The sequence below is a fragment of the Rattus rattus genome, chromosome 8 (genome assembly GCF_011064425.1).
Source record: "Rattus rattus isolate New Zealand chromosome 8, Rrattus_CSIRO_v1, whole genome shotgun sequence".
Classification (NCBI taxonomy): Eukaryota; Metazoa; Chordata; class Mammalia; order Rodentia; family Muridae; genus Rattus; species Rattus rattus.
Genome location: NC_046161.1, coordinates 111,293,549 through 111,314,395, shown reverse-complemented (window position 1 = coordinate 111,314,395; position 20,847 = coordinate 111,293,549). Strand labels below are relative to the sequence as shown.

Below are 20,847 nucleotides of genomic sequence, written 5' to 3'. Positions count from 1 at the left end.
GAACACATGACTGTGTGTTGTATGTGTCTTGTCTTCATACAGAACAAGAACTGTTGACTGGGAACTGTTAATTGAGAACTGTTTTTGGAAATGTTCTTTGGTCATTTTTCCAACCCACCCATAACTGTGTGAGAAGAGCTGACTGCAGAGCTCACATAACACATCATACCTTGGGGAGAGGGTTGGCCTTGTTGTTCCTCGAAACCTCTCCAGCTCAGAGAGACTGAAGTATGCTCTGAATGTCACATGACACAGTTCTAGTGGCAGCACAGAATCCTCAGGTCTGGGAGATAGCCCGTAAAATCCTTCCTTCCTTGTTCTTTATTTCTGTTATTGTTCTTTTGTTTCATTTCTTTGTTGTTTTGTTTTGAGACATGGTTTCTCTGTGTTTCTGTATAGCTCTGGCTGTCCTGGAACTCACTCCCCTTGGCTCTGCCTCCCAAGTGCTGGGAACAAAGGCAGGTGCAACCACCTCCCATCCTAAAGTACATGCTTAAATGCATAAATGGTTGTTCTGTAGGAAGCCAAGTGAAATCCTCACTGTCGGAAAGCAAATCTAGAGATGTATACTGGGACTCTGACTGGTCCCTTGGTCCCCTGGGCCCTTGACCTCACCTCCTAACGTGTGGCACACCTGAGAACGTGCAGCCCCCAAGCTGATGGGCGGAGCTCAGATGAGACCTGGCCCTCAGGTGCACAAGGTGGACTTAGATGTCCAGTTCTCAGCTCTGGATCTTTGCCCGGATGCCCAGTCTGTGTCAGACCAGGCCTCAGGCAGCAGTTCACCTCGTCACCTCAAGGGGGCGCTCCAAGGTTTCCAGATAGGAAATTGTTGGAAGTGAGAGGGACCAGGCCAGCCATTTCTTGTCTCCAGTGGCTTTCTTGGAGAAAGAGCCTTGGAAAAGGAGTGGTGGACACTTACTCTGCCTGAGGGCCCTGGAGACACCTGCTCTGAGCTCTAGAACCTTATAGAAGCCACTTGTTTCCTTATTGCACATGTAAATCTCTGACGTGGGTGACAGGTGGCCTTAAGTTGTCCCTTTAATGTCCTCCAACTTCAGTCTCCTCACCTGAAAGATTGAAAATTAAAACAACCAGGGAGAAGAAGGGAGGAGGGAGAGAGATGGGCTGGGAATCTGAGTAAGGTCCAAAGATAACAACAAAAACTCCAGACCTGTTACTCTGAGTGGGCTGAGGGTCACACACATGTAACCTCAGCAGCACTCGGGAGTTGGAATCAGGAGGATCAGAAGTTCAAGGCCGCCCTCAGCTCCGTGGTGAGTACCTGGATAACCTGATAAATCAACCTCTGACTTTGTATCTTGATTGCCAGGGCTACCGTGGTAACCGTGACAGTCTGGGGCCTTAGAAGGTAACACATTGTTTCTGATGGTTTTGGAGCCTGGGAGACCAAGCTCCAAGTGTCATCGGGTTTGCTCTGCAGATTCAATCTGTGGGTTGCAGACAGCCACAGCTCACTGTGTCCTCTGCCCACGCACCTCCCGGGCTGGTTGCACAGTGCAATGTAGCCAAGGATGAGCTTCAAGTCCTCGCCCTCCGCTTCCGAGTGCTGGCATTGCAGCTGTGTCATCAGCTCCAGCGGCTTGCAGGCGCAGGAGATCAACCCAGAGTAAACGCTGCATTTACCGAGCCGCACCCCAAGTCACCATTTTAGAGGAGACCCTCATGCATGAGGGAAGCCTCAGCGTAGCTCAAGATTAGTGTAGCGTGGGAGAGAGGATGGATGGTGTGGGGACAGAGGGTGCAGCCTCTGGGACGCCAGCAGCTCCATCCCTGGTCTGGCTCCCTACTTCCCTGTCCAGGTAAATTCCGACTTCACTAGTGCTTCCTTCCTAACACAGGGCACAACTGAGAACATGAAAGCATTCCAACCTGGACCATCTCCCCGTAAAACTGAGCATTCGCCTTGCGGGCTCTGCCTTAGCCTCTGGGTTGTGGGGAGAGGGAATACAGCTAGGTACTCCCCCATTAGGATTTAAAATGATTCTTTTTTAGGTAGACAGAGCTTTCAGAAAAGCAGAGGGAGAAGTCTGTCTGACAGGGTTGGGTGGTAATGGAGACAGGGCTGCCGAGAATGCGGAGAGTTCTACGAGGACACTGGGCAAAGCCCAGGGAAGTGGGCAGCTCTACTGGGCTCCCTGACAAGTGAAGCATCCTCTGCGACACCTGGTCCCTCTCCTGGAGCTGCCCCTGCAAGAGGGAGACCTGGATCCCTAGGCAGACACAGCTCCTTCCTCTGTGAGCCCCCAAATTCAATCCCCTCCTTACACCCACCTGGCCTTAATTACTTTGGGGTTGTTGCTTCTGCTTTGAGACAAGACCTCGAGTAGCTCAGGCTGGCCTCCAAGTCGCAGCAATCCTCCGGCCTCGGCCTCCCAAGTGCTGGGGTCCCAGGTATGAGCCATATCACCCCACAAGAGGGCAATGCTTAATGGTGATCATTAATAATTATTAAATAGTTAAGGGCTGTGGTAATTTGAACGCAAATGGCCCTCATAGCTCATATGCTCGAATACTTGGACCCAGTTGGTCAATCGTTTGGAAATAATTAGTGGGTGTGGCCTTGTTGGAAGGGGTGTATTACTGGGGATTTCCCAATGTGTCTGTCTCTCTGCTTCGTTCTTTTGGATCAAGATGTGGGTTCTCGGCTGTTCCTGCTCCCAGGCCTTTACTCCACCACTGGACCTTAACCCTCCGAAACCATTAGCTCGGTAAATCCTCCTCTCTAAGTCGCCGAGGGTTGCGCTGAGCATCACGGCATGTGCCGGTTGTCCTGAGAGCTTGTCCTGGGGTGACAGAAGAGCTTAGAAGTTCTAGTTTGGAGGGGCTGAGGTAAGAACTTAGTGCTCGAATAGGCCGGGCAGCAGAGCAAGAGCCTGACTCAGGAGCGAGGGGACTAGGCGACATCTGATGGTCTTATTCCGGAATGAAAGAGAACTTTTGCTCTGATTTGTAACGCACCTCAGTTCCGCCACCTCCAAATGCTATTGCTTAGGAAAACTTTAATCAGGGGCTCAGTAGTGAAGAGCACTGGCTGCTCTGCCAGAGGACCTGGATTTGATTCCCTGCCCCCACTCTGTGGCTCACAACCATGTGCAACTCCAGTCTCAGGGGGCCTGGGATCCACTGCCCTCTTCTGGCCTCTTTGGGTCCAAGCATGCATGTGGTAGTGGCCACACAGGCAAACACTTATATACACAAAATAATAAAAAATAGTTTGTTTTTTGTTTGCTTCTTTGTTTTTGGTTTTGTTTTGTTTTTTTTTTTTAAGAAATAGCTTGGTCCAAGGCTGGAAAGATGGCTCAGTGGTTAGGAGTGCTTACCACCTTCCAGAGGTCACAGTGTCGATCTCAGCACCCGCATCAGATGGCTCACACCCGCCTATAACCCCAGATCCAGGAATCAGTGCCCGATTCTGAACTTCATTTATGCTGTATAGACAGTACACGTATGGCACACGCACAAACATGCACACACACACATGTGCACACACCCTTGCACACACACACACTCACGGATGAGGTAGTGTTTGTCCCCTTCAGGTCCGTAGACCAGGCTTGCTGCCTCCTCACTCTAAAATGGAGCGTCCCACAAGCTCAGGCGAGCTCAGTCCCTCTCCTACACTGTGTCCCTCCGTGTGTGCAGCTGTCCATCTGGGCAGGTGTGCTCATCCTGTGGCAACGGGGCACAAGGAGACTAGCGTGAGTATATTGACACTCATCGCAGAGTTCTGCCCATGGCAGCGCCCATGGATGGGACAGGCTGACTTGTCAGCCCACAAGCGTGTGAGGCAGGGAGGAAAGGCATGCACAGGCCAGGGTATGTGTGCTGGAGGAAGAGGAAGCGGTTAGAGTGCAGTGGGAAGTAAAAAGCCATGGTGCTGAGAAAATGTACACAAGACAGAGGAGAGGAACCTCCGAGAGTGCGAAGTCTGTGGAGCTGTCTCTGGCACGTGGATAGACGGCTGGACCGAAGGATGAAACAGGCTGGACGGGAAGGGAGTGGTGGGCACACGATGCCATCCGGCCCCAGCTGGAGGTGGAGTTGTGTCAGAAGTGGACATTGATGGAATTGTTGGACAGGAGCAGAGGGAGACTCCAGACTCCAGACAGGAGCGAAGAAGAGCTTGAATGCACTGGAGACACAGTTCAGATGGCAGAACGTTCAACGAGCCTGTGTGAAGCCCTGAGTTCAGCCCCACAGCACCTCATAAACCAGACACAGCGGATCATCCCAGACTTGGGAAGTGGAGGAGAAGGGAAAGAGGAGCTCAAGGTCTTTTTAACTCCATAGTTATTTGAAGTCCAGTCCAGGGTGTGTGGGATCTGTCTCGACAACAGAATAAACAAACAAATAAAAACAAAGCCGGGGGTGGGGGGGATGAAGAAATGACTCAGTGCCTAAGAGCACATACCGCTCTTGCAGAGGACATGAGTTCGATTCCCAGCACCCACAGTGATGGGCAGCTCATGACTGCCTACAACTCCAGCCACAGGGAGACCGGAGTTCTCTGACCTCCCTGAGCACACGTACATAATTAAAAAGAAAGCTCTAAAACAAAAAGTTTAGCAGAAATGGATAAGGACTCAACTCTTGTGGGGTAGGGTGGGGAGGAGAGAGGTAGAGAGAGGATTGTGATTGAAATACATGTGAGTTCCCAAGGAATTCATAAAAATAAAAGCCAAGAACCAAGAGCTGTAGTGGGCAGAGTCAAGGTGAGGAGCTGAGACCGGGGGATGCCGAGCAGCCTCTGACCTCGCTGCTGGGGCAACGGGAAAGGGCCAATGTCTGAGAGCCCGTGAGGATCGGCTGGCTCTCTGTGCATCTCTTGGCTTCTGCAGGGGAAGGTGAGCAGACAGGGAGGCCAGAAGGAAGGAGAAAAGGAACTGCCAGTGGACTTCCTCAAATGTGAACAGGTGGAGATCGTCTGGAGCTCTTAGTTCCTACCTCAATGGACAAAGAAGACTCCTGAGAACTCCCAAGAACTGTGATAAGGTCAGTGAGCCTGGGCCCCGGTGCTGCACGGTGGGTACCAGATGCTTTCTAAGATGACTGGAAAGACAAGGGGCTCTCGCGGCTTGCCTGAGACCCCTATTAATGAGAGCTTGAGACCTGCTTGTTTGCTGCTGGACTCTGAGGCTACAGACTCACATATCCATCCATCCCCAGGTCTGCCACCCCACATCCAGCAACTCCCCAGCAGTTCCCAGGTCTGCCACCCCACAGCCCCCAGCAGTCCCCAGGTCTGCTACCCCACAGTCCCCAGCTACCCCACAGTCCCCAGCAAGCCCCCCCCCGGGTCTCGAGTCCCCTAGATTTGAAGCAGACTCTCTTGTGGTCAGCTGGTTCCCAGCCTGGAGCTCTGAGCTTGCTTGTCACAGCATCTAAAGATAGGGTACCACACAGGAAACCAGATGCTATTGGCTAACTTCGAAAATAAAGATGCCCTCATAGAGAGGGAAGCTCTTGCCTCTGGTGGAGTCTGCATGGGACTGGGTGAGTGGCTGGCACTTCCTGCAGAAGTCCCCGTCCCCAGCTGCTCAGGTAAGTACCAGGACTCCTCCCATACCTGGGTGTGGGGTGAACCAGGCGCAGCCACAGGGCTTCTGACGCTGTCTGCCTTCCGTGTCTATTTTCCTGAAGATCTTGCAGATAAAGCAGGAGAGTAAAAGACCTTTTGCCCGATCCTAACTTGAGGCGTTAGTAATTACATTTTAGGGGTGCGGAGAAAGGTTTATGTTAGATGTTACCCAAAAAAGGGCTTGATATAAAACCTCATTCTGGTAAGTGGAAACATTGATGTTCTTAAAGATCACAATTCAGACTGTCAGTCAGATTTTTCGGTTCATGCCTCTAATCCCAGCACTTGGGTAGCTGAGGCAGGAGGATTGCTACAAGTTGGAGGCCAGCCTAGGCTATGGAGTGAGCTCCAGGCTGGTTGGAGCTGCTGTGTGGGACTATCTTAAACAAACAATACCAACTGTAAAAACTAGTGACGATGGTTTCCATTTTTTTTAAAAGGGGCATTTTGTCTTCAGAGATCCACACTCGAATGACTATAAAACGGAATAATCTAATTCAGCCCTGAAGCAGGACTCAGATGGACTATTAACTGGGAGTTTATAATTCCTGGAACAGAGTGGCAGGTGCCTGTTGTTTCCATTGTTTTGTTTTGTTTTGTTTTTGAGTGGGGGTTTTTCTGTGTAGCTGTGGCTCTCCTGGAACTCACTCTGTAGGCCAGGCTTTTCTTGAACTCACAGAGATCCACCTGCCTCTCCCTCCCGAGTGCTGGGATTAAAGGTGTGCACCCCCATTGCCTGGCTCCCCGATTTTGTATAGGCTTGAGGATATGAGGAGAGATAGAGTAGAGTTGTTTGCCTTGCAAGGAACCCTGGGTCCTGGCACAGTCCTCAGCATCTATAATAAAATTAGACTTGGTGGCATTTGCCTCTGGTCACAGCACCCAGGAGGTAAAGGCAGGAGGGTCACAAGTGCAAGGTTTTTCTTGATACACAGGAATTTGAGGCCAGTCTGGACTTTATAGGATCCTGTCTCTAAAAACAACGATGGCGACGACGACGACCACGATGATAAATGTTCAAAATGATGTTAGCATTTCTACTATAAACAAAAAGCTAAAGGAATGTTATACTGAATCTGCAAAGTTGGATAGTTTTAAGGACCCCTCCCCCCCCGTTTTTAAATGCTTTTTTTGGTGCCATCTTTGACTGACATAATGAACACTTATTACGTTTGTCGTAAGCTTGGCACGAGTTCATTCTTCAGTCTCATAAATGCTCAGAACCGTGGCTCAGACTCTTGGGTGCAGATAACCTAGCTACAATGATTGTGGTCTTTGGGAGGGAATCATAAGAACTGGCCAGGAGGGGTTATGCCCCTGCTTGACACAGACCCTGCAGCCTCCCTCTGTGCCTGTGCATTCTCTGTCTTTCCCTCCCCCTGGCTCTGTTCTTCCAAGTCCTCCAAGTTGTTGTTATTGTTGTTGTTGTTGTTGTTGTTGTTGTTGTTGTTGTTGTTGTGCCCTAACTGCCTGAAATATAGTGCTTGAGGTAGGAAGAAATTCAGTCAAACGTGAAGACACTCAGACCCTAAGAAAACACCCTGCTCTGACCCAGACTGTAAGAGGGACCCAGAGTTTACCAACAGGAAACAAGCTTAGAGTGGGGCCTGGCCTGTTCAGCTTTGGGCACCTATGAGGGTCAGCAGGGTAGGGGCAGTGGCTCAACTGGGGTGGGGGTCTCCTGGACAACAGATATGGCCCCAGGAAGGTGTTCGGTTGCTTTTCCAGGAGAGGTGTGAACCAAGTTGTCCACTGAACCTAGGACTCCCGGGGCAGGCAGGAAGGACCCCCACACCCACGTCTCGTCTGGAGAACCAGTAAGTCTTTGGGGGTTATTGATAGGAAAATGCCCTAGGGTTAGTCATAGCTCATCCCAGTGGGGTGCCCACTCATGACAGCTGTGTCCCTGGAGCTCCTTGGAAGCCTCCTGAGGGGGATTCTTACAAGTTAGCTGAATCCTGTGAGCTTCCCTCCTCTTTCCTGAAGGAATAGTTCCTAGAGACACAACAGGAGGCCATCATTGCTTCTCTTATACTCTGTCTTTTGCTGGCCTTTGTTTTTAACAAAGGATTCTGGAACGGGAAATAGTCCCAGCCCAAATTTAGTCAGACTAGCCTGGCCCTTCACACACCCCTGTTTTCTGGGAAGAAGAACCCACCCAACGCTACTCTCTTCGAAATTTTCCTCTACCCTTTCCTTCAGCTGACTCCTTTGCACTGAGAGGGCTGGAGGGTGGCAAGAGATGTTGTTCAATTTAGGGACACAGCCCTGACTCCTCTTCCATCACTTCCGGTGAAGTCAGCCTCCAGCTTCTCCAGTGACAATAGGACCAGGCTATGGAGTGCACCATGAGTGTTAGAGTGTGTTATGTAAATTCCCAGGTTGGATGTCTTTGGTGCTTAAAACCATATGGACCGGGGCTGGGGATTTAGCTCAGTGGTAGAGCGCTTACCTAGGAAGCGCAAGGCCCTGGGTTCGGTCCCCAGCTCCGAAAAAAAAGAACCAAATAAATAAACAAATAAATAAATAAATAAATAAACCATATGGACCAGCAAAGCGTCTGTCACCAAGCTTGACCACCTGAATCTGATCTCTGGGACATGCACAGTGGAAGGAGAGAACTGGCTCCCTCAAGATGTATGCTGATCACATGTTGTGGCATGTGCAAGTGTGCACACACATACACACACCACACACACATATAAATGATCAAGATGTACTTTGATCACATGTTGTGGCATGTGCAAGTGTATACATACACACACACATATGATCAAGATGTACTCTGATCACATGTGGTGGCATGTGCAAGTGTGCACACACATACACTTACACACACACATGTATAAATGATCAAGATGTACTCTGACCACATGTGGCATTTTCAAGTGTGTACATACACACACATACACACACAAACACGCACACACACATATATAAATGATCAAGATGTACTGGCTAGTCCAAGTGTGTGCACACATACGTATAAATAAATGTAATTTTAAAAACAGTGCATGCCTATTGCTTCAGGGAGAGTAAAGCTCTGTGACTTTAGGGATTTAAAGCGACTGCCTGTTTTCAAAGGTTACTAAGGATCCCAAGTCCTAGGGACGGGAGAAAAAGGTGCTAGAGCTGCTCCAGTTCAAAACAACTCTAGTTCCTCCCCTCCCAAACCAGGGGTGGTCTGGGTTCTGGACGAACTGCAGGGAGGGGGTCTCAGGCTGTTGCAGGGCTGGGTGTGTGTGTGTGTGTGTGTGTGTGTGTGTGTGTGTGTGTGTGTGTAAAGCCAATATCCAGTGGCCTTCTCAGTCATTTCCACCTTGTCTCTTCAGAGAGGGCCTCTTCTTTTTACCTAGTACTCACCCATTTGTGGAGGAAGATTTTGTACTGCAAGAAGGTTTTGATTTTCATTCTGCTCCTAGAGTACTGTACTAGAGGAGTACCATACTAGATGAGTACTGTACTAGAGGAGTACTGTGCTAGAGGAGTACTGTACTAAAGGAGTACTGCACTAGAGGAGTACTGTTCTAGAGGAGTACTGTACTAGATGAGTACTGAACTAGAGGGGTACCATACTAGATGAGTACTGTACTAGATGAGTACTGTACTAGAGGAGTCTAGAGGAGTACTGTGCTAAAGGAGTACTGTGCTAGAGGGGTACTGTACTAGAGGAGTACTGTACTAGAGGAGTACTGTACTAGAGGAGTACCATACTAGAATTGGCTGAGAAAGAAACAGCAGTATGAGCGTTCATTACAGAATGTAGGGAAGGTTAAATGATGCCTCAGGCCTGGGCCTCTCTATCTGTCTGCTTTAGGACTGAAGGAGGGGCATTAAGATATTCAAAACAATTTGACTAAAGGAGTTGGTTAAAGGGCTCTCAGGGTTCAGGAGATTCCACTCTCAGGGCACTTTGCACATTCTGAGCCACCGAGAGGAAAGGCACACCACAGCAGTTTTGGTCACAAGCCTCAGCCTTCCTTTGGTTTTCCTTGGCAGGCAATGACCTGCGTCAAACAAGTCCCAGCTTCTGAAAGCTCCTGAGCACTGGCACTCATCAAAGTCAGCAGGGCCTGGGCCACATCCCCCACCCTGCCCCGCCCCCACTTTACCTCTCCGACCCCACCTCCTCACCCTTACTCCAGCCCCTGCCCCCCCCTTTCTTCACCCTCCTCTGCAACAGCTTGAGATCCCCACCCCTGCAGCTCATCCAGTCCCCAGACCACCCCTACACAGCTGGCTTGGGAGGGGAAGGAACTAGAGTTGGTTTTGAACTGGTCAAAGAGAAAGAAAGGAAGCCCTCCCCTTACTGGCTCAATAAACCAAAGTGTGTTATCCTAGACGATCTACCAGGAAACTTGGAGACAGGAATCTTCCTCTCTTCCCATGGCCCAGCAGACACACTCAAATGCACCATTAAGGTGATCAACAACTGCTCATGAAGCAAGAGGATCTGACAGCATATACATATATACATGTATGCATGTGTGCAAGTGTGTACATGTCTGTACATGTATGGATATGTGTGTACATGTATGCACGAGTTTGTGTGAGCGTGTGTGCCTGTGTGTGTATATGTGTGTACGTGTGTGCATGAGTGTGTGTACATGTGCGTGTATGTGAGCATGTGTGCACGTGTGTGTGCATGTGTGGATATATGTGTGCACATGTATGCATGAGTGTGTGTGTGAGCATGTGTGTGAGGGTGTGTGCACATGCATGTGTGTATGTACATGTGCGTGAGCATGTGCACATGTTTGTGTGTATGTGTATATGTGTGTGCATGTGGGCACGAGTGTACATGTGAGTGAGTGAGTGAGAGAGTGTGTATGTGTGCATGCGTGTGTGTGTGTGTGTGTGTGTGTGTGTGTGTGTATGCGTGTAAAGCCAATAGCCAGTGCCGCTCTCAGTCATTTCCACCTTGTCTCTTCAGACAGGCTCTCTTCTTTTTACCTAGCACTCACCCATTTGGTTAGGCTGACTGGCCAGGGAGTGCCAAGGATCCCTCTGTTCCCATTTCTCCAGGGCTGGGGTTACAAAGGTGCACATTCATGCTTTGCTCCTTACGCTTTTGGTTGTGAGCCTTTAATAACTGAGTCATCTCTCCAGCTCCGTGTTTAGCTTCTTGTATGGGTTCAGAGGCTAGAACTCTTGTCTTGGAGCTTGCAATAAGTACTTTGCTGACTGGGCCGCCCCCCCAGTCCCTCAACAGCGTTCTTTGTAACCTTTACGCACCAGCTCTACCTGTGGGGTTGCACTGGTCACTTTTGCTAGCCAATTGGCTCTGTGCAGAGGACCAACCTCCTCATATCTTAGTGGCAGGAGGTAACTTGGAGGCGAGCTCTGAAACTCCTACATCCCCACCGAGATGGAAGATGGCACTCACATTTCCAAGTCCCAGTGCCCAGGTCCTGGAGAAAAGCATTCCTCTAAGACACAGTGGACCAAAGGCCCAATAGGTTTCAAAAGGTCTCACACATTCAGAGAGGAGAAATTACTTACAAACTTTCTGAAGTAACAGTTTTAAGAGAAAAGGGGGCCAGAGAGAAAGGACCCTCTCTTGTTTTCAACAAACTGAGTTAAAAATCTCTTGGTCTGAATTTCTAATTGTACTTAAACATGTGGCTGGCTTTGCTAGGGTCCCTGCAAACTCTACGACCAGCAGAGAGTAATGACTCTCAAGAGGCAAGAAGGAAACACAGTTCAGTGTGACTTAGTTATCTGGTTACTGGTGCAAACACAGGAGTCTGACCCTGAGTAGTTCATTGCAAGCATCCTCAAGTGCAGTACAATTTGGGAGGAAATCCTAGAAACAGTTATCTCAGTCCCTTGTGAACAATAAAACTTAAGGTATGAGGACAACAAGCTCCTTTACAAAGCACTGTAACCTCTTCCAGAAAGACCTAGGACCTGACACCTGGATCTGGAACTGGTCATACGATAGCATAGAGGTTACCAAGCTATGACATATATGTGACATCTCACACAAGGATGGGATCCATGACCAAGAAACAAAGCTAAAGGTCAGGGAGGAAGAGTCTGGGATAAACGTAATACTCTGGAGGGTTCACATGAAGCCTGGCCCTACAGAGAGCACAGGTCACCAGGCTATAAGTTCCATCTACTCCCAATCTTCCGGTGGAAACTGAAGAAGAAGCTGTGTGCTCCACATTGCTGGTTCCCTCCCGCTTATCTCTGGTCAGGAGGACCTCCTTCCTCATGACTTAGTTAACCGAGTGGGCTCGATGGTGGCTCACACCTTTAATCCCAGTACTCAGGAGGCTCAAGCAAGGCCATTGCAGTGAGTATGAGGCTAACTTAGGCTAAATAGAGAATTCTGGGTTAGTGATGGGTGATAGCGTGAGACCTTGTCTCAAAAATTCCTACAGTAACTAGAATTCTATTGCTAAAAAGTCCATCTGTTTCTCCATTACTTAAAAAAAAAGAGAGATTATAAAACATTTGCTTGTTCACAGTTTATTTGGACAGAAATAAACAAATACCACAAAGTGATTTAAAGAGGAAAAGGGAGGGAGGGGTGCCAAACCTCAAATAATGGTGTGCTTTAGAAAGGAGGTAACTCCTTTACCCACAGGGAGGGTCCTGTAGCTTGAGTTTGGGTTTGTTTCTCTGTGCATTCATTGTTTTTTTGGCTTGGTGGTGGCCTTTGATCTGGGCTAAAGCCTGTTGGGCAGCACTGGCAGGCTACTTTATGTGAGCTCATAGCTGTAGGAAGTCGGTGAGCTAACTTGCACAGGAAACAGGGTGGAAATTATAGGAGGGGAAGGGGGAGAGGGAGAGGGAGAGGGGATGGGTAGAGGGAGGAGAAAGGAGTGGGAGGGGGAGGGGGAAGGGGAAGGGGTAGAGGACTGTCAGAGACTGGAGACATAGCTCCCTCAGTGAAGTATAATGCCTGGGGACCAGAGCTCAGACCTCAGAAACTAAAAGCCCGTCTCAGGGACTAAGGAGAATGAAAACCTAATGGGAAACACTGGGTTTAGAAATCAGTAAACAGTGGGGCTGGAGAGATGGCTCAGTGGTTAAGAGCACTGACTACTCTTCCAGAAGTCCTGAGTTCAATTCCCAGCAACCACATGGTGGCTCACAACCATTCGTAATGAGATCTGATGCCCTCTTCTTGTGTGTCTGAAGACAGCTATGCTATAGGGTACTCAAAAGTTAATAAAATATTTTTTCTAAAAAAAATCAGTAAGCCGAACGTGGATCCCAAAGAGAGGAGGGAACACCACAGAAAGGACGCCAGCAAGAAGAAAAGAACTTAGCCATCTTAGGAGAAGGAAGTAAAGAAACAGGAAGCTGGCTGGAAGCTGAGGGTAAGGGTGCCCCATCCCTCGAACAAGGAACGCTACAAAGTAAAGGAGTAGACCCTGATAAAAGGAAGTAGCCAGAGGAAGTGGACCAGGATGGGCAGTGAGAGTGAGGAGGGAGTTTTATAAAGTGGGTCATACGGGAGTCATTTCTGTTTGGATTTAGAACAAGTGTTTCTCAACCTCCCTAATGCTGCAACCTTTAAATATAGTTCCTCCTGTCGTGGTGACTCCCAACCGTAAAATTACTTCATTGCTACTGCTGTTAGGAATTACAATGTACCTATCTGTGTTTTCTGGTGGTCTTAGATGACCTCCGTGAAAGGGTCATGACCCACGGGTTGAGAACCGCTGATGTAGAGCATTCCAATCTCTGCTTCCAGGTTCAACTCAGATTCCCCAGCTGAACATCAGTTAGTGAGACCACAAGCTAGTGCCGGAGAATGGAGACCTGAGAGCAGCTTGCAGGGATTTATGGGAGTTTTCGGTGGATAGGGTTGGGAAGGGGTAGGAAGGATATTTGTGCATGCATGTGTGTGGGTGTAGGTGTGTGTGGGGATGCACCCGTGTGTGTACATGTGTGTTTGTGCAGGTGCATCTGTGCACACATGTGCATGCATGTGTATGTTTGTGCAGGTGCATCTCTGCACACATGTATGACATGCATGTGTGTGCAGGTGCATCTGTGCACACATATATGTGCATGCATGTGGAGGTCAGAGGTCAACCTTAAGTGTCATTCCTCAGGTGGCCTCCACCTTATGTTTTTAGATTGTCTCTCAATGACATCTGAGGCTTTATGACTCAGTTTCCCGGCCAGTGAGTCCCAGGATCTGCCTCCCCAGGGCTGGGGATACAAGCACGCCCTACCATACCTGTCTTTCTTTTCCTGTGTGGTTCTGGATCTCTTCTTGTTTTCACAGCGGGCATTTCACTGACTGAGCCCGTGGGATTTGTGTTCTCGCCTGAGTTATGTAATGCACAGCCCCAGCTGTTGGCTGATGGTACATTTATTGGTGCTAATCCAAACCACCCTCCAGGTATGCTTCCTGGAGCCCTCCTAGGAGTGAAAGCCAGCTGAGAGAATCCTGCAGAGAGATTTCTTGTCAGATTTTTACCCTTCCTTTTCTAGCGTCCTCTGCTTCCATGGAATGCCAGTATCGGGATGGATCTCTGATCTCAGACTTCTCACTATGTAGCCCAGGCTGACCTCAAACTAAGATGGCCCTGGATTCTTGACTCTTCTCTATCTACTGCCAGGAAGGAAACTCTGCCTTTAAGTTCATTCCCCAATCTAAATATCTCAGAGAACCCAGAGATAAAGGCTTGCTCAGGTCAGACCAGAAAGTTCGTTTGCTGGGTTTATCGGGCTGGAGGATGACTTGAGAGAGAGCATTCTTTGCTGACTTGAGGTTTCCAAATCTAGGGGAACCCTGGTGCTTTGGGGCTCATGGATGACAATGGGTTTGAACCGACACAGCGTGCTAGAACCTTCCGGGTAGATAGAGATTTATACACCCTGTGTCATTCTGACTCACGAAGCGGAGGCAGCGTGGTTTCTCAGTATCGGGGGAGAAGACTTGGAAGAAATTGCTGGCACAGGTGTCTGTCTGTCTGTCCACCTGTAGCCATGGCCAGTGTGATGGCTGAGAATGAGTGCTGAGATGATGGTTTCTGGCTGTGGAGACACGGTGGGTCCCTACTGGGACCCCACGTGCTGAGACTTATCTTACCCTGCGTGGTCTTACCGTTACTCAGTCACTCGCTCCCTCGCACACCAGACACCTGCAGAGCTGTCAAGTGTAAGGGCCCGGGGGATAAAAGATAAGTGCATGCCCTGTGCAATTCTCCAGGAAGAGAATGTGTGGAAGGTGACACCGTCACTTTCTCAGAACCTGCCGTTGTGTCACTGTTTATTGTACCTTTTCATTAAAATTCATGTTTCTTCTTGATTTTTAAAATTGGAAAATCCATCAGTTAAAACATTTTGTAGGTGGAGAATACTTACGTGGCTAAGAAAAAAAATCCAAACAAATACAGTAAAAACTAAATCTCCTTTCCCAGATCCTTTGGTCCCCAGAATGGCCCTCTGGCACTGTTGCTCCCAGGGATTCAGATTCACAGACACACACACACACACACACACACACATGCACAAACACACGCACACTCACAGACACACATACACACACGACCCTTTCCAACCTTCTCCAAAATGGAAGCATTCTGTGTCCGTGGGAACTTACATGGTCCTCGTGGTTTTGTCTTGAAGCAGGCGTTTAGCATTCTGTCAGATTCACTGTAGTCAGGACTGATCAGAGCTCAATAAAGGGCACCAGACTCTCCTCCACTTTCAAAATAAGCAGAGGAAGGTACATTTCTTACGTCAGTGGAAAAAAACCACAATCTTTACCATGCCAAATTTCCACAAGGCTCGGGGTCCGGTAAAACAAGAGTTCTCCACCGGCTGTCTAATAGTCAGAAGGTCTCTGCAAAAGTCTGCTGTGACAGAAACAGCCTCTCTCCCTAGAATACGTCTGAGTCAATCCTGAAAGTGAACTTCAGACTTGCAGGGAGACCCAGCAAGCCCAGAGGCCCCTAGCTCATCCTCTGGCTAGAGGGGTCCATCCTCTGAGTTCACAGAAGCTGTTGGACTGGAAGACAGGTCCCAGGCCAACGAGTGTTTGCTGGCTTTGACCTCCTCTTGTGGGGTCAGCATTGCTAAATCTTCACACGAGGAGGAGGAGGAAGAATGTGGCTGTCCTGGGGTCCCCGACTCATGACCTCCGCGGGTCATGTCACCGCATGACACGTCTTTCCATGACAATCTCCTCAGCGTGACAAGCCTCTTAGGCTAAGCAACAACTCCGGCTTGCTCATCTGTCAACTACGGATAAATGAAACATCACATTTTAGGGGATAGTTATTGATTTACTTATTTATGAGACAAAGTCTCAAATATGCCAAATTGGACTGAGGCTTGCTGAAGCTTGCTGTGAAGCCAAGGATGAGGTGACCTTGAACTCTAGCTTTCCTGCCTCCATCTCCCGACTGCTGGGATTACACATGTATACCAACATGCTTAGTTTATGTGACGCTGAGCTCTGACCCCGTGGCTCCCTAGGAAGGTACTCACACCAGCCACATCCTCAGCCCCAAAGTGACACCTGCTGGGTGGAGAGCGCTGTGAGCCAGCAGTCTGGGACTCATCAGCTTGAATGCTGCTGAGTAAGATTATAGCAAGGGCTCTCCTCAGAGGAAAAGGCCCTGCGGCCTGAAGCAAAGACTGACTATGCTCTTCCTGCGGCCTGGACTCCATCACAGCCTGAGGTGATCCAGAGCAGACGGCCTCAGCCCAGTCAGTCCACCAGGGGAGAGGCGGGCTGGCTGTCAGACATGGGAACTCGCAGACGGTTGATGCAGGAAGAAGCCAGGGCTGGGTGGGTGGGCTGCGGTGAGACCATGTTGAGCAGGGTGCGCTGGGTGTGGAAACTCCCTCTGTTAAAAAATCATGAGCTTTGCTTTCCGTTTTCAATGGGGAACGAGGCAATGGCAGCCAGGAAGTGCGCTCTGAGATAACTTCAGACTTCTGAAGGGTCTGTCTGTGGTTTCGAGAGGCAGAAGGGGAGGCTCAGATTCGCAGTGCGGAGTGACCGACCGACCAACCAGCACATCCTGGCTGGGAAGTGAGGGGAAGGGGACAGGTGTCATTACCCAAGTCCTGCACAAATGTCCTCTTTTCCAATTCTCACCCCCAAGAAAACAGGAGAAAGAGTTTCCTCTTCACCTGGAGCTGCAAGATGACCAACCCAGTGGGACTGGGATCGAGGAGTTTTCCACGCAGAATTTTAACCCTGACAAAGTTCCTGGATAGCATGAGACAAGAGTGTGGGACTATGTTGGTTATTTAACTCATACCAGTGGCCAAATACCAGACAAGAAGCAGCTAAGGGAGGAAGAGGTTACAGCGTCTTCTGTAATACCCTGGGCTGAGGCCGTCTGCTCTGGATCACCTCAGACCGTGATGGAGTCCAGGCTGCAGGAAGAGCATAGTCAGTCTTTGCTTCGGGCCACAGGGCCTTGTTCTCTGAGCACCTCCGCTGTGATGTTAGTAATATTCGAGCCGGTTGGTAAGCTGATGTGTCCTTCCTCCTCAAGAGGAGGCGGCCTCCCAGCTGGTGGGATCGTTCTGGTAGCCGGTGTGAAACAGTGTGAAACTCCGGCAGGCGTGTGAGGCAGCGGGTTACAAGGCACCTGTAAGTAGGAAAACTCACTGTCCCTTTTTCTAGGAGGTTTGGGACCCTAACCCATGCAATGGCTCCAGCCACATTTACAGCGTTTGGGCTTTGGTTCTGTCTTTGTCTTTGTTTTTCTGAGACAGGATTTCACCGTGTTGCCCTGGCTGTCCTGGAACTCACTCTGTAGACCAGGCTGGCCTCGGACTCAGAGATCTGCCAGCCTCTGCCTCCTAAGCTCTGAGATTAAAGGCGTGCACCACCAGGCCCATGGCTACAGTGGGTCTCTCTCTACCTTGTTAACTCGATATTTAAAATCCCTCACGTGGGGCTGGAGGGATGGCTCAGGAGTTTAGAGCATTTGCTGATCTTCCGGAGGACTTAGGTTCAGATTCCAGCACCCACCATCCGTTTCAGGGGTTCCAATACCCTCTTCTGGTCTGGGCACCGGGCACATACACATGGTGCCGGCAAGACATGCACACATAAAAACACATAAATCTTTATAAAAATTATAAATGAATTTAAGTCCCCACAGATGTGCTGATAGGCATTTCCTTGGAGATTCTAAATTCCATCAATGAGCTGGAGAGATAGATGCAAGCACTACTCTCGAAGAGGACTCAGTTAGGGTGGCTCCCATGTCAGGGTGGCCCATAACCACCTACAAGTCCAACTCCAGGGGATCCATTGTCCCTTTCAGGACTGAAAAGATACCCGCTCTCCACATGCCTTCCCACACGAAAGCACACATGCACATAATTTTTTAATGAAATCATATTTAAAAAATAAAGGGAACCTGCATGGTGTGGGCCCACATCTTTGATCCCAGCATTCACGGGACAGAGACAGACAGATCTCTGCGATTCACAGACCAGCGGGGTCTACCTAACCTCAATCCTCTCAGGTTCGCACCGTCACGTTTCTCCTTCTGTTGCAGGACCTCACCATGCCTACCTCCTTCCCGGAATTGGATCTAGAATACTTTGAGTATGATGACTCTGCTGAGGCCTGTTATTTGGGTGACATCGTGGCCTTTGGGACCATCTTCCTGTCTATTTTCTACTCCCTTGTCTTCACGTTCGGTCTGGTGGGGAATCTGTTGGTGGTCCTCGCCCTCACCAACAGCCGGAAGTCCAAGAGCATCACCGACATCTACCTCCTGAACCTAGCCTTGAGCGACCTGCTCTTTGTGGCCACTTTGCCCTTCTGGACTCACTACCTCATCAGCCATGAGGGCCTCCACAACGCCATGTGCAAGCTCACGACTGCCTTCTTCTTCATTGGCTTCTTTGGGGGCATATTCTTCATCACCGTCATCAGCATCGACCGGTACCTCGCCATCGTCCTGGCCGCCAACTCCATGAACAACCGGACAGTGCAACACGGCGTCACCATCAGTCTGGGCGTCTGGGCGGCGGCCATCTTAGTGGCGTCGCCCCAGTTCATGTTCACAAAGAGAAAGGACAACGAATGTTTGGGTGATTACCCCGAGGTCCTGCAGGAAATCTGGCCCGTGCTCCGCAACTCGGAGGTCAACATCCTGGGCTTCGTCCTGCCCTTGCTTATCATGAGCTTTTGCTACTTCCGCATCGTCCGGACGCTGTTTTCCTGCAAGAACCGGAAGAAGGCCAGAGCCATTAGGCTCATCCTCCTGGTGGTTGTTGTCTTCTTCCTCTTCTGGACACCTTACAACATCGTGATTTTCCTGGAGACTCTCAAATTCTACAACTTCTTCCCTAGTTGTGACATAAAGAGGGACCTGAGGTGGGCCCTTAGTGTGACGGAGACAGTGGCTTTTAGCCACTGCTGCCTCAACCCCTTTATCTACGCTTTCGCTGGGGAAAAGTTCAGAAGGTACCTGAGACACCTGTACAACAAGTGCCTGGCCGTCCTGTGCGGTCGTCCTGTCCACGCCGGCTTCTCAACAGAGTCCCAGAGGAGCAGGCAGGACAGCATTCTGAGCAGCTTGACTCACTACACAAGTGAGGGAGAGGGATCTCTCCTGCTCTGAAGGGGTCTCCCCGACCCCGACTCTACTAAGAACCCAGAGTTCTTGCATCTGACTCTGTGTAATGAAAACAGATTCACACACACACACACACACACACACACACACACACACACACACACACACACCGCTCCTCCTGTTTTTTTTTTTTTTTTTTTTTTTTTTTTTTTTTTCGGAGCTGGGGACCGAACCCAGGGCCTTACCACTGAGCTAAATCCCCAGCCCCTCCTCCTGTATTTTATATGTGCAAGAAATACGGACCAGGTATCTGCAAATCAAACCCATAGTGTTTTTGAAAATTTTATGTTCAAAGTGTGAAAAACACATGTGTCTCTCGTGCAAATGTTGGGCATTGGGGCTTACTAGTGACAAAGATTCTAACCAAATTAGTGAAATTACGAAGGGGTTGGGCTTGCTGTTTGCAAGATCATGTGGTAAGGGGTGACTTAAGTCCTCAGACTGAGTGGGAACCAAGGCTTGGATTCAGTGTTCCCTCTCTGACCTTCAGATTGTTCATAGTGACAGATCATCCTGGTTTTATCCTCAGAGAGGGACCTTATCTCTCTGATTTCAAAATCGGCATTCCTGGGAACGCCTCCGTTGGCCAAGTGTGTGGGTGCCCATCCCCTGACTAGGTGGTGTCATTCAAACAGAATGGATACCTAAGATGATGTTGGAGTCTCAAGGTTAGAGGTTGAGAGAGAGACATATCTCTAAGAAGTTGGAGGGTGGGAGCTACTCTGACGAGACAGAACAAGAACGGCTCACCCGACTTACCATGGAGCTCACTCAGGCTCTCCCTCGGTAACTCACAGCGTCTACTGCCAGCTTCTTTGTTAAGCCTCTCTTGAGAATGCCCTGAACTCACCAAGGGTTAGGGTTTGGGTTGCTGCCCACAGCATCAAATGCAGTCTCAAGGGCCTGGCCTCCAAGACCAGGGAGATAGGATGCGGTTCTAACAAGAGACTCCATGCTGACTCCTCATTCCCACAGGACTCTGTCCACACTGTTGGCCAGGTCCCCTCCATTTGTCTTCACCCTCATCTCTCCACTTCTCTCAGGCTAGAGGGAGAAATAGAGACATGCCCCAGAGTGAAGGGACAGATTAATATCCCAACTCTGTTGCTTGCACACTGGGGAGACCGGGGCCAACGGAGCTTCAGTCCCCTCGATATAGAAAGGGGACTGTGGGGCCTTCACCCATTCTAGCATGGTCCCTCAGCCAGGACTTTAGCATTCACTGGATCAGGCGCTGCTGCCCTGCCTCTGAGAAATGGAGCAGGTGGAGTGGGAGGAACCTGCAGGCTTTGCTGCAGGACACAGACAAGAGGAGACTCATCCCTACAGCGTCCCTCAACATTTGCCTACATCTACAGAGCCATTCGCATCTCCAAGGAAAGACCCTGGCCATGAGGGCAGCTTGCTTTCTCCTCTGACCCTGCAAGCATGTAGTTTCTAACCGCAGGAACGTTTTTGTGCATTCACTGACTCGGGTCTCCTTTATAGGCTGACATTGAGAGATGCAGTTCTGTAACTTGCTTTTTAAAGAAAAAAAGTACACTGGGTTTCAAATAGCTCTCTGTTCCTGTGCTGACCATAGTAACCATTTCAGAAGTCTCTCCCAGATGGCGGCCCCATGGAGGAAGCTGTGGCCTGTTGCTCACTGCAGCA

General features: G+C 49.6%; 1 protein-coding gene across 2 annotated transcripts; it reads left to right on the top strand.

Annotated features, from left to right (window-relative positions):
- Positions 1-4,955: 4,955 nt before the first annotated feature.
- Cx3cr1 (C-X3-C motif chemokine receptor 1) lies at positions 4,956-19,309 on the top strand. Of its 2 annotated transcripts, none has more exons than XM_032909851.1 (2): positions 4,956-5,016; positions 18,106-19,309. In XM_032909851.1, exon 2 carries the CDS (start codon positions 18,115-18,117, stop codon positions 19,177-19,179), a length of 1,065 nt encoding a protein of 354 aa, XP_032765742.1. In that variant the 5' UTR covers positions 4,956-5,016; positions 18,106-18,114; the 3' UTR covers positions 19,180-19,309. The 2 variants fall into 2 exon arrangements, with proteins under 2 accessions (XP_032765742.1, XP_032765741.1); XM_032909850.1 differs by lacking the exon at positions 4,956-5,016 and adding an exon at positions 5,503-5,565.
- Positions 19,310-20,847: the final 1,538 nt, after the last annotated feature.